Source organism: Giraffa tippelskirchi, chromosome 11, assembly GCF_054371585.1.
Source record: "Giraffa tippelskirchi isolate mGirTip1 chromosome 11, T2T-mGirTip1v1.2.pri, whole genome shotgun sequence".
In the NCBI taxonomy this organism is placed as follows: Eukaryota; Metazoa; Chordata; class Mammalia; order Artiodactyla; family Giraffidae; genus Giraffa; species Giraffa tippelskirchi.
In genome coordinates, this window is record NC_137285.1 from 113678670 (window position 1) to 113690719 (window position 12050).

At 32.7% G+C, this 12050-nt stretch overlaps 1 protein-coding gene across 12 annotated transcripts in view; it reads left to right on the forward strand.

Moving 5' to 3' along the window:
• Positions 1-12050, forward strand: part of BTBD10 (BTB domain containing 10) — a 77559-nt gene that overhangs the window by 20177 nt on the left and 45332 nt on the right. For 7 of the 12 annotated variants that reach the window (XM_081545138.1, XM_081545145.1, XM_081545137.1 and 4 more), the window contains exon 2: positions 4807-4962. The exons of 3 other annotated variants lie outside the window; for them this stretch is intronic. In XM_081545138.1, coding sequence (XP_081401264.1) covers positions 4862-4962 — 101 coding nt within the window. In that variant the 5' untranslated portion in view covers positions 4807-4861. Of the gene's footprint in view, positions 1-1671; positions 1748-4806; positions 4963-9528; positions 9654-12050 lie in introns of those variants that run through there. 2 more of the 12 variants (XM_081545146.1, XM_081545139.1) reach the window with 2 other exon arrangements.

Here is a 12050-nt window from a genome sequence, read left to right on the forward strand (position 1 = left end):
GCAGGAAGTTCTTTTCATCCCTCTGTTTCCTTTTCTTTTAAAAGTTGCTTCCACCTGTTCTTTTTCTTTCACAGTTACATCTATATTATGTATTTTGTACCTTTAAGATGATCCAATCTCTCTTTTATGCCTATAAGAGGGAATCTCATCCAATGATCCCTCAAGTTTCTGGCCCTTCAGAAATTGTTCCTACATCTAGACCCCTCTGAATATGTCAGTGTTTAGGTGTTTGCTCTTTCAGTCTGCCAATCTCAAATGACTCATTTGCCCTGTGGGGCTGTCACTCCTTTTGATCTTTTCCACATAGAAAAGGTTACCTTAGGACATTTTACTAGCTCAGGTGCCTTCTTGACTGCCTTTTGGTCAGTCTTTCCCACCATACCTCTGGATATTTGGCTTTCTCTGCAGCTGAAGACAGTCCTTGGTGACTGCCCCTGGTATCACTGTGTGATTCTGTTCTCTTCACTGATTTCTTTCTCTTTAAGGTCTTTCTCTCCAATAAACACCTCACTTGAATTACTTTGTTTGCAAAGTTGGAGAGATAAAAACAATTTCACTTAACAGGAAAGCTCTTGTGTAGTGACCCTATTTAGAGTGAGATCTCAGTACTTTGGACAAAGCTGCAAGATGGCTGCCGTTAAAAAGCTACATCTGTTAGCAATAAGAAGCAAATATATGAACTTCTGTGTACTTCACTTATTATGTTGGAAAGAACATGGGCTTTCAGTTAGGCTGGGATTCTCATCTCAGCCTTAACATTTCCTCACCTATGAAACAGGATAGTAATATTGGGTTGTTTTGAGCTTTAAATAAGAGAAACTATATAAACTTCCTAGCACATTGATAATAGTAAGGACAGAATAAATTGTATCCATATACTATCATGATTTTTTTTTTGTTTTAACTCTTCTGTGGGTCATTGCCATCAAGTAATGCTACCTGGAAGTAGTGTCCTAGGGAGTACTTACTTATGATACTGTAGTTGTAAAGATTCTGGTTCCCTCCCACAACTTTTTTTTTTTAAAGTAGTAATATCCAAAAGGAGAAGCAGTTGAATCACTTTTTTTCACAATTGACTTTTGGCAGTGTCCTGAATGCATGTCTTTAGCCAGTAGGCCCAGTTGATCCACCCTCTGTATAGATTATTTCTAGATTATTTAGAGTTTACATTATTTCTGTCATACCTAAAAATAGTAATGAATTGTTACATTTTGTCTGGTTCCAATAACATAGTAATTATTTTTTGATGATTACAAGAGCCCAACAAGATCTTTACTTTGCCTAATATGAAGTAGACATTGGGGATGCAAGTGTCAGATTTTAAAGAACTTTTTATGGTAAAGGATTTAGATCAGGAAATAAAGAGCCATTAAAAGTTTTTGGAAAGATAATTGTGATTACAGCAGAGCAAATGTGGAATTGAATGAGATAAAGAAGTCAACTAAGAGGTTTATTGATAGATGTTAAGGATTTAAATGAAGGCAACAGCTTTATGATTGATAAGAGAGAGAAGGAGTCAAAAGAAGAATTTGAAGTTAGATTTGATGGTAGGAAAGGAGAGGTCAAGGATGACTTCCGGATTTTTGATTCAGTGTATGTTGTGTGTAAAACCTGGTGTTCTCAAGGGTTTGATTCTTATTTCTTTGTCTGCTGTCTTCCTGGACCTAGCAGATGAAGATGGAATCCCAAAGAACATCCAAGATTTAATGAGGTTGAAAAATTGGGGTGATGGCACAAGACTACTCAGGTAGGAGAGATACAGGAGTCAGTGGTATAGAGCTGTTAGTGGAGTCTTTTTCCCCATATTACAGTGAGTTTTTTGAGCACAAGAACAACATCCAAGGGACTTCCCTGGTGGTCCAGTGGTTGGGAGTCTTCCTGCCAATGCAGGGACCTTGGGTTCAATCCTTGGTCTGGGAAGATCCCACATGTGGCGAAGCAGCTGGGCCTGTGCACCACAACTACTGAACCAAAAGTAAAGAAATAAAATTTAAAAAAGAAAAAAAAAAAACAACATCCAGCTTGCTTTAGCACCTGTAAATTTCTTAGCATATTGTATTAGGTGTTCAGTAAGTACATGAATGAATAAATGAAATAAGATAAATATAACTTCACTGAGTATGGCACAGAGATTGGTTAAAATATAAAAGATTAGCATTTGAAAATATTAATAGTATATAATGTGTCATTTGTTTTTTTATCTATTTGTAGTTAAATCTGTAGCATTTAAAAATATGCTAACGTGTAGGCAAACACAGGCATATTTTTTTTCCAACTTCATTTTTATATGTTTGTACCCTTATTATTGGGAATGAGAAGTGGGGGTGAAATCCTTCACATGGTGATACTCAAGTTTTATTAACAAATGAAATGTAAATATGATTTTTCAATTAACTTTTTCAGTAGTCTTCATCTGAACATTCTTTACTTTCTTGTGGCTGGCTGCAATATACATGTTGTTAATTTCAGTAGGATTGATTAGGAATACATACTGATATTTTCTTGCTACTAGATATGTGCCACTCACTATAAAATAGTGGAAAATATGAGTCACAATTTACCGTATTCATTCCTTGGGGTTGTATTTTTTAATCAGTGTCTCCCATGGCTTAGGATTGTTCATTTTTTGTTGTTGTTTGTTTGTTTGCTCTGCCATGTGGCATGTAGGATCTTAGTTCCCTGACCAGGGACTGAACCCAGGCCCCCTGCACTGGGAGCATAGAGTCTTAACCACTGGCCCCCCCAGGGAGTTCAGGCTTATTATTCTTTACTCAGTGGCCTTCTGTGGGTTTCCAGAGAGTGTGTCTTATAGTTAAGGGTTAGAAGCTAATGTGCCCCTTGAAGGAAATGCTAATAGCTGAAAATAGCTTCCTGGAAAACCTATCCATCCAGTAAGGAGAAAAACCTCTAACTCTCATTCTACAGATCGTGCTAAGCCTCTACATCTTTCTTTCCCCCCTTTATCAGTTTTCCCTACTGTTCTTTTCTACCTTTTGGGTCTCCTTTGATCTGTGGCCATTGTTTCCTATCTGAATTTCTCTTTTATCTGATTTGTTCTTTTTTACATTTCTCTTTTGCCTCATCTTTTCAGTACAGATACCTAACTATAATACAAAATTGAAGTTTAAAAAAGTTTATTTAGTGAATTAATTTTTATTTTTCTGATTAAAAAATCAAACGAGTTTTTTTGTTTTCATAACAATTTGTGGTTTTTATATTCATATAATATCTGACTGACTTTTAATCATTCAGCAATCTTTCAGGAAACATTTTCTTTTCCAGAAGTATTAAGCAAATAAACTGTGTGTCATTTGCTGAGGAATTTGAATTAGCCGTCGTATAATTTTCTTCCTTCCTCCTTTACTATTTTTATTTCACTGTTTGAGCTCCTTATTTACATATTTATTATATTAACATTTTCATTTATTATTAGATTTTTTTCAATTGTTTTGGAAAGAAAGTACTAGATAACTATGAAGAAGAAAATTATAACATAGCAAAATAGTTTCTTTAAAATTATTTCTTTTAATGAGCTCTGAGATAGACTTAGACTTTTCATGAGTTTATCTTTGGCATTTTTGGTGAAATTGTACTGGAATAACCTATACAATTCAGTGAGGTACAGTATTTCCCCAGTTCTGGATTCCCTTTGCCTTTGTTTGTTTGATGGAGAATGTGGGCAGCTATCCCACTACCTCTCATCCCTTTGATTTTTACGCATAACTCCCTCCTCACTTCCCTCTGTCAAATCTGACTTAGAGAAGTATATATACAAAGCATGCAGGAGTGGGTGTCAGGAAACCTGGATTCTAATCCAGTTTATAAGACTTTTTTCAAATTGTTTAACCTCATTTGTTTTTTCTTTTGGTATTTGTGCAGTCTTTGAAAGTCAAATCTGACCTACTGTTTTTAAACAAAATACTCCAGTCTGACCGTTTTTCCATCTTTCAAGATTAAGACTATTCTGTGTAGTAATACATTGTTATTGTTCTTTAGAATCCTGCCGTTTACTAGCATTGTGACCTTTGGCAAAGTTACTAAACTCTTTTCTGTATAAGGGGAGTATAATGCCACCTTTGTAAGTTGATTGTGAAGATTAAATTGGATAGTGAATATACTTTAAAGTGCTTAGTTCAGTTATTTTGTAAAGCTATTGTTAAATGAGTTTTCTTATAATTTCAGATGACTGTAGTAGCACTAACAGTCATAAGCCTTAAATGTGAAAAGGCATAAAATACATGAATCATATTGATAAATGTTTTTTGATAATTGCACGGTAAGGAAACATTAGGATGTTTACATACTTTTAGTTTTGAGCAAATATTAAATTTCTATTCATGGTCTTTAACTTGGTTTAAGAAATAACAACATGGTCTTCTTACTAGGTGTTTTGTTAAGCATCTTAAACTTTAAGTATTAAGAAATGTGTTCCAAATGAAATTTTGTCTAAAAGAATCATTCTTTTGTGGAATTGTTTTTGTCTTTTTGGTTCTATAGTAATGTTTGGAAACATGAGACATAAGGTACTCAAATGGCAGTTAAGTATATTTGCTAAATACAAATGGCACATTATTAAAAAGTTGTACAGAAATAACACATTTAATCAGATAATCAAATGAAAAGTGCCTAAAAAGATGTCTGGTGTTTATTTGAATCTGATTTGTGACATTTTGTGTGTCTGATGTTTAATAATCCTGTTTATCACTTAAAAAAAAATCACAATAATATCAGAAAATATATACAATTCTGTGACTATTTCATTCTGCATGGAATAGATTTAAAGGTCAACACTACTCTTTTATGTAGGTTATGGGCTACATGTGTGCTTTCAGAGCAGTAGTGTGAGGAAGCTTGAAGTGGGATGGCGGGACGGCCTCATCCCTATGACAGTAACTCCAGTGATCCAGAGAACTGGGATCGGAAATTGCATAGTAGACCTCGTAAACTTTATAAACATTCAAGGTAGGTAGAAAATATGTATTTCACGTATCAGAACTATGCTAAAATTGATTTTTATGAAGAACCAAGCTTTGTTTGGTTGTGGCAAAGCCTGTCAGAGGATGGGGGCCAATTTACAAAATACTATGAATATTTGCATTTCTCTTTAAATAGCTTTTAGGGAAACATCTTCCTTTTAATTTTCTTATTTGTGTTTACTTAATTCTTATTTGTATTTTTATGAATTTTTGTTTCTGTTTCTAAATAATGTTAAAATATCCTTAGTTGACCCCATGAATCAATGCTATAGTTAATTTAATTGAGAACTCTGGCAAGACAGGTTAATTCTTTGTATTTAAAACTCTCTAATAGGAATTTATTTTATGCTCTAAATATATTGTGTATGATAATTTATAGGCCTTTGTCAGTCTTTGCCTCTGTACATTTTTAACTATGTGTATTTATATTGGGTTATCATCCTGATCCTAGTGGTAAAATCAGTCTATCTGCTGTGACTCACCTGGTTTGATCCATTAAGTGAAATTCAGTTCAAAAGTTTCAGCCCTTTTATATATTATTTTTAAAGCTTTCTTTTTGTGCTGTGTGACTTAATAAGGAACAGTTCATTTAGAATACTTTATGATCTGATGTTTTAAGGTGTTAACAGCTCATAAGCCTCACATAATGCAGGTATGTAAACATTGTTTTCATAGAGAGTTGTGCTTTATGAATATTTACTTGGGGGATATTATTGAACATTTAACTTACTTGAATGTAAAATTCACCTGATTAGGATAACTAATACAACCTTTCTTAAAGAATAAAACATGCAGTGATATTGAAATCCTGTTTGTAATTTTAAAGAAATGATTCAGCTACTTTTAAACCATATACATGGCTAGAAAATATGAGTGATGAGTACTATTCAAGTCTCCTGACAAGATGTATTTTTAATTGTGGGCTTTTAATGTGGTGAGGTCTAAAATGAAGATGTTGAAGATGTTGAGTTGATTTTAATTATTAAGTTCACACCAATGGTGTGAGTGTTTTTTGGTTTCTTTTTTTCATGTGTGTGTCCTTCAGTTGGTGCTCTAGTTTTATTTCTGCAGCCTGTTTACATGGTTATTTATTTTGTCTTTGAGGTAAAGAGATTACTGGTTTTATCTCATTAAATGTGGGGCTGTATTTATATCTGATATGTTGTATACATTTTTTCAGGTGATTTTCAACTTATCCTTGCTAGTTCTTAATATTTTTCTGATGTACAGACTGCATTGTATATTAAGTGGTGACAAGGTAAAAATGAGCTATTGTTTGCTTTATAAAAGCTATGTGCAAACAGTGGGAAAGATTTATTAAAAACAGTAGTTTTAAAATTGCTGTTATTTAACTTCAGTAACAGATATAGCTCTTCCTGATTTCTATAACATCAATACCTTTTTGATGCTCTTTTTAAATACGATTGCAATAATATTGGTTGCTTACGTGAATACAAATTTATTTATTTATTTATTTTTCTAATGGAAAGATGAGGAATCCTTTGACCTTATTTTAACTTCATTCATGGAAAATCTGCCCATGGGAAAACAGTTTACTTTTTGGGAGCTTTTGTTCCTATGTACTTATAAACATATAACTTAGGATGCTTTAAAAAATAATTCAGTTTGACTTTTTTTTTTTTTTCAGTTTGACTTTTTTAAAGTGGTAGTTTTTGAATTAATTGTAAATTCATTGAGCAGTGTTAAAAACTAGTAGTACAAGTATTGTTGAGAACCTGTGCTCAGTTCAGGAAAGATTCAGCAGTTTGTCACAGTACCATCATGGAAGACTTTAATATCCAGATATGGAACAATTAGAGGACAAGAGGGCAATACATTGTGGTAATGAGTTGTAGTAAAATAAGAGTTCAGAGAAGAAATCAGTGCCAGCCTGAGCAGATAAAAATGAGACTTGAACTAATCCTTGGGTAATTGGGTAGATGGAGGGCATTCTTGCCAAGGGCCTTCTGGAAGTTACCTTGACTAAATCTGAAGGTTGAACTCTATGAATACTGACTCCCAATTAACAGATGGAAAAAATGAGGTTAATAAAGTTGCCTAAGACTATCCAACTTGTAAATTACAAAGCTGGAATTTATAAACAAGCTGCTTATTCTTTTTATTTTTAAAATTTTTCAGTAACTTATTTTGGTGCATTTAAAATACATATAAGAGAAAACAGTTATAATGAACCCCTATATACTCATTCCCCAGCTTCAAGTTATCATTTCATGGCTAATTTTGTTTCATCTGTCCTTCTACATATTTTTGCATCCTTTTTTTGAATCTTGTGTATTTTACTTAGGGATATTTGAGTAAAAGAAAGCCAGAGTAAACACTGGCTTAAGTTAGGGGGTTATTTTTTTATACACAAAAGTCCACAGGGAGGCATCACCTGATGTAGACTTAGTGGCTTAATATCCTTAAGGATATTAAGGTCAAAGATCTTTGATTTTTCTCTTGTTTCCTCATGATCACAAAATGGCTTACTATACAGTTCCAGCCATCATGTCCACCCTCCAGACAGGGAGGAATGGAGACAGGGATAATGGGAAAGAGGTTTCATTTATATCAGGAAATTAAATTTCTCAAAAAATTCTAGCAGGCATCTGCTTATAATTTATTGGCTAGAACTATGTCATATGGTCATCTCTAGATCATGGAGACTGAGAAATATAAGTGGTCACATTGCCACCTCAAACAGAATTGGGGATTTAAATCTACAAAAACTAAATGGCTCAGTCTCTTAGGGCTGCTATAACAGAATACCATAAACTGGGTGACTATATTATAAACAGCAGAAATTTGTTTCACATGGTTCTGGAGGCTAGGACATCCAAAATCAAAATGCTGGCACATTTGGTGTCTGGTAAGGGCTTGCCTCCTGCTTCAGACAGCCTTTTTTTTTTTTTTTCCTGTGTTCTCACATGGTATAGAAGGGACTAGGGATCTTTCTGGGATCTCTTTAGTAAAGGTATTAGTCCCATTCATGAGTGCTCTTCCCTCATGCGCTAACTACTTCACCCACAAATACTGTATCAGTATGTGAATTTTGGAACTAAAAACACTTAGACTTTAGCAATAAAGAAATAAGCATATTTATTGATTCAGTTTTTGCAGTTTTGCTAAAAAGTTATCTTTTCACTTATTGGAATAGCCTGCTTTCTGAAATCCTTTTCCTTTGATTTTTTTTTTCTCTACTTTTCCTAACTGGCAAGAATAAAAATACATTTCTTGAATTATAGAAGTAGCAATAGTAATTACTGTATTCACATGCTTATGTTGGAGGTTTGAGGGTTTGGTGAATATTGAATTATGATTTCTCTTTTACCTAATATAATTAATAATACCTAATAATACTTTTCTTTTGTGAAGTTTCTTTGAATGTAGATTTCATAGGTATAACACTGATATAAAAGACAAGACAGGGAAGCTGATCTGGACATGGATGAAATTCAGGGTCCGTATGATTCCTCTGCAAGTGCATACAAATGAATTAGTTGAAAAATTACTCAACTTTTCTTTCTGACTAGTAGTTGTATAGTTATTACTTATATTAAGGAGTTTGGTAGCTTGCCGAGAAGTTAAAGATCATTTCAGTTGAAGTTTATTTGGCCTGAATTGTGACACCTTTCTTTAAATTATGAATTAGAGGAGTCTTGGCTATTTAAAAAGGAAAAAGAAAGAGCACCCTTTCTGTATAACTAATGTTAAAATGCCCTAGAGTGACAGCATGCTAAAAGCTCTTGCAAATTTGAATTGGGTCGAATACAGCTATTTAAAACTCAGATCTGCAGTCTGCTCAGGTTACTAAAGATAAATGCATCATACATTCAATATCAGACTTTGCCGCAAGGGTTCATTCCCACATAGAAGTACGCATGCTCCTTTCTTCTGCATGAAGATTGAGCTTTCCAGTTTCCTTTTTAAGTCGCTCTTTAGTCCTAGCAGCAGTTTAGAAATGGAAGTTGGGTTGCTTTAAAGAGTAGTTCTTTTAGTGGGTCCTTAAAGTACAGATAATATTTTCTCTTTGGTTTTAAAGAGAAGCTTTATTGCCCAGAAAAGGTAGACAATAAAATATTGAAAGGAAAAAAGAAAGTTAGCTGCATCCTAGTTTTTTAAAACATGGCAAGCTGGCAGAGCTAGAATTAGCTTTACAGATGGTATTTGGCAACATATCTACATATCACTAACCCTCATCTCCTGAGTTTTCTGCATCCTGTCTATCAATTACAATATCCAATCACTGCACAGAGATGGAGAAATGGGATGATCACAGCTCACACGATGCTGTTTGGTTAGAAACGTCAGTGCTGCACAACCCACGGCTGAGTCAGTGTCTGTGAGAAAATGAACTGAATTAATACAGAGCGGGGGTTGTATCTCTGAATATTTAAGGCCAAAATAACTGCAATAGCATTATTACACAGTAGAGGGAGGAAAGCTAAAGGAAGTCTGTAGACAGGTGAGGTAGGGGATTGGGACATTTTTTCATTGTTCAGAGGAATTCTGAAGATGATGGAAATATCAGATGTGCTAAAGTTTCCTAGTAATGCCCAAGGATGCTGACCTGGCTTTCAGTGCTGCATTGTTTGAAAAAGCAGAGTCCCTTTATACTCTGATTTCAAATTTTTTTTCTTGTTTTTGTGTGTCTGCCTTGGCATATACTAAAGTAAGGTGTGTATTCATTTATTACATGATAATGCTGGGTTATAATTCTATAGATTTATAAATATGAGAGAGGTGGAGAGAGATGTTTGGCTTTTGTTTCATTATGATCATTTACATTTTTGAATGTTAAAGATCATATGTCTTGACTGTCAGTTTAATGGCACGTTATTTAAAATAGTATGTGTTTTTTTTATTTTCATGGATTTGAGGCTTTGTTTCCTATTTCATTTAAAGTCTTAGTAGAATCATCATGTAACTTGAGAATGCATTATGTTTGATCTTGTTTCTTATGAATATCATACAAAATTTTATTTAAGGAAAAGCTAATTTTGAAATAATATTTTTGATATATTTGAAAATAAAATTCAAGATAAATGAAATAATTGAAATAATTTCCTAAAGAAGAAGGTGAATGTAGTTTTACTTTTGGGTGAATTAAGGATTAGTTGAACCATTTTATATGTATTTTACAGAACTGAATGTATTTGAATGATAAAGTTTTAACTGGTTAAGATGACTTTTTTCCCTAGTCTTTTAGAACATAGACTCTGAGTAGACGATCTAGATACTGCCATTAAAAGAGTAAATCAGATAAGTTTTTGGATTATTGCAAATTGATTTTCAATGAGAAAAAAATTCCTAAATAAAGACAATTATCCTTGCTATAAGATTTTAAGTCTCTACAGGTGACAGTGCTTTACTTTATTAGGAAAGTTTGGCACAATTTAAAATAATTTGATTAATGATATTTTTCCTTTTGTCTTCATTATCCCTATCCTACTGAGTCTTCATTTTGTAGGGATTTGGGGGGATATACAACATTTTAAAATTATTTTAAATGTTATTAAGTAGTTTCTAACATTCTTTTACTTGAAATGTGAGGAAGTTCTTGTGACTTTCCCCATTTAATTTCTAAAAGTGTGAACGATCATTACAACTTGTTTGTTTAGTTAGACTAACTGGTGGTATCTTGTTTCGGGCTTTTTTTTCCCCCTGGTTTGCTGTCCAGAAATGTTTTTCTAAGCTTTCTTAAGTATAAAGTTATAAAGGCAGAAGTCTCATGTTAGACTTTTTTGTCTTACACTTTTTAGAATATTTTTTCTCTAGTTTGGCTGATTTTTAAAAAAATAATGCTTGTGTTATTATAAGAGTAATACATATTTATTACATAAATTTGATAAAGAAAAGCACATAGAATAAAATAAAAATGTTATCAAAAGAAAAACTAAATATTTTTGTATATAACCTTTTTTTCCTGTGTATATATAAAAATGTAAATTCACATGTATATACTTAAAAATGATTTAGGGATATTACTACATGTGCTGTTATATAACCCATTTTTTTTTTTTTAATGAAAAGCAAACTTAATCATGAACATTCCTTATGTCATGAAATAGTCTTCTATAGCATATTTCTTAAGAATTGCATAGTGTTTTCTGTATATATGTTTTGTAATTTATTGAATTTGAGTTTTTCTGGTTCTTGATAAAAGATCAGTTTGATTTCACAGCATAGATTTCTCTAAAAAAGAATATCTTAAGGAGTTCAGTAAAAATACAATTTTGATACTTTTCAGAAGGAAAAAGATCCTCAATGTGATTATACAATGAACTCTTTAAAGATATGCACATTACTTTTAAAACAGAGCAAATCAGATTGCCATAATAAAGTGTAGAAAAAAATTTTTAAACATCAGGGAAACAAGAGCTCAGATGAGCTGAGACTTTTAAAAAATGCTACGGCCAGCCAAGAGTTTCTTATGTTACACTTTCAAAAGGTTATCAATGAAAATGTAATGATAGTGAATGGGAATGAGAGAAGAAAAAAAAAATCCATCAACTCTTATTTAGGAGCTTCTTTGGCAGAAAGGAAGAGCAAACTACCACCATCATCAATAATAATAACAAAGACATTTCTAGTAAAGAATGAAACCACCATGAATATAGAGATAAGTAATGCATCTGGCTAAATGAATTGTCTTCTGGAACATCTTATAGTTAAAAAAGAACCTGACTGTAAAATCTTAAAATTATTGATATTATTTGTAGTCTTTAAAAGGTTTTAGGAGAATACAAGAAGTACTAAAAGATGGGAGATCCTAGGCCTGATTTTGAAAAAGATAGGAGATTTTAGAGCAAAAAACAAAAGATAGTTTATGACTAATTTGAAGGAAAAAACAGGTTAAAAATTATCCAGAATGGGTTTGCTAAAAATAGATTGTCAGAACAACTTTAATTTTTCTCTGATGCGATTGGTAGTTTAGTAGCAATATATATTTGTACTTCAACTTCGTTTTAACTTGTTTTTGGTGAAGTCTTTATATATGTATCTCCCCTTGGGTGAAGAAAAATGAGTTAGCCATTAGTGGATTGTGTTAATCAACACAGTTTTCATTTTGAA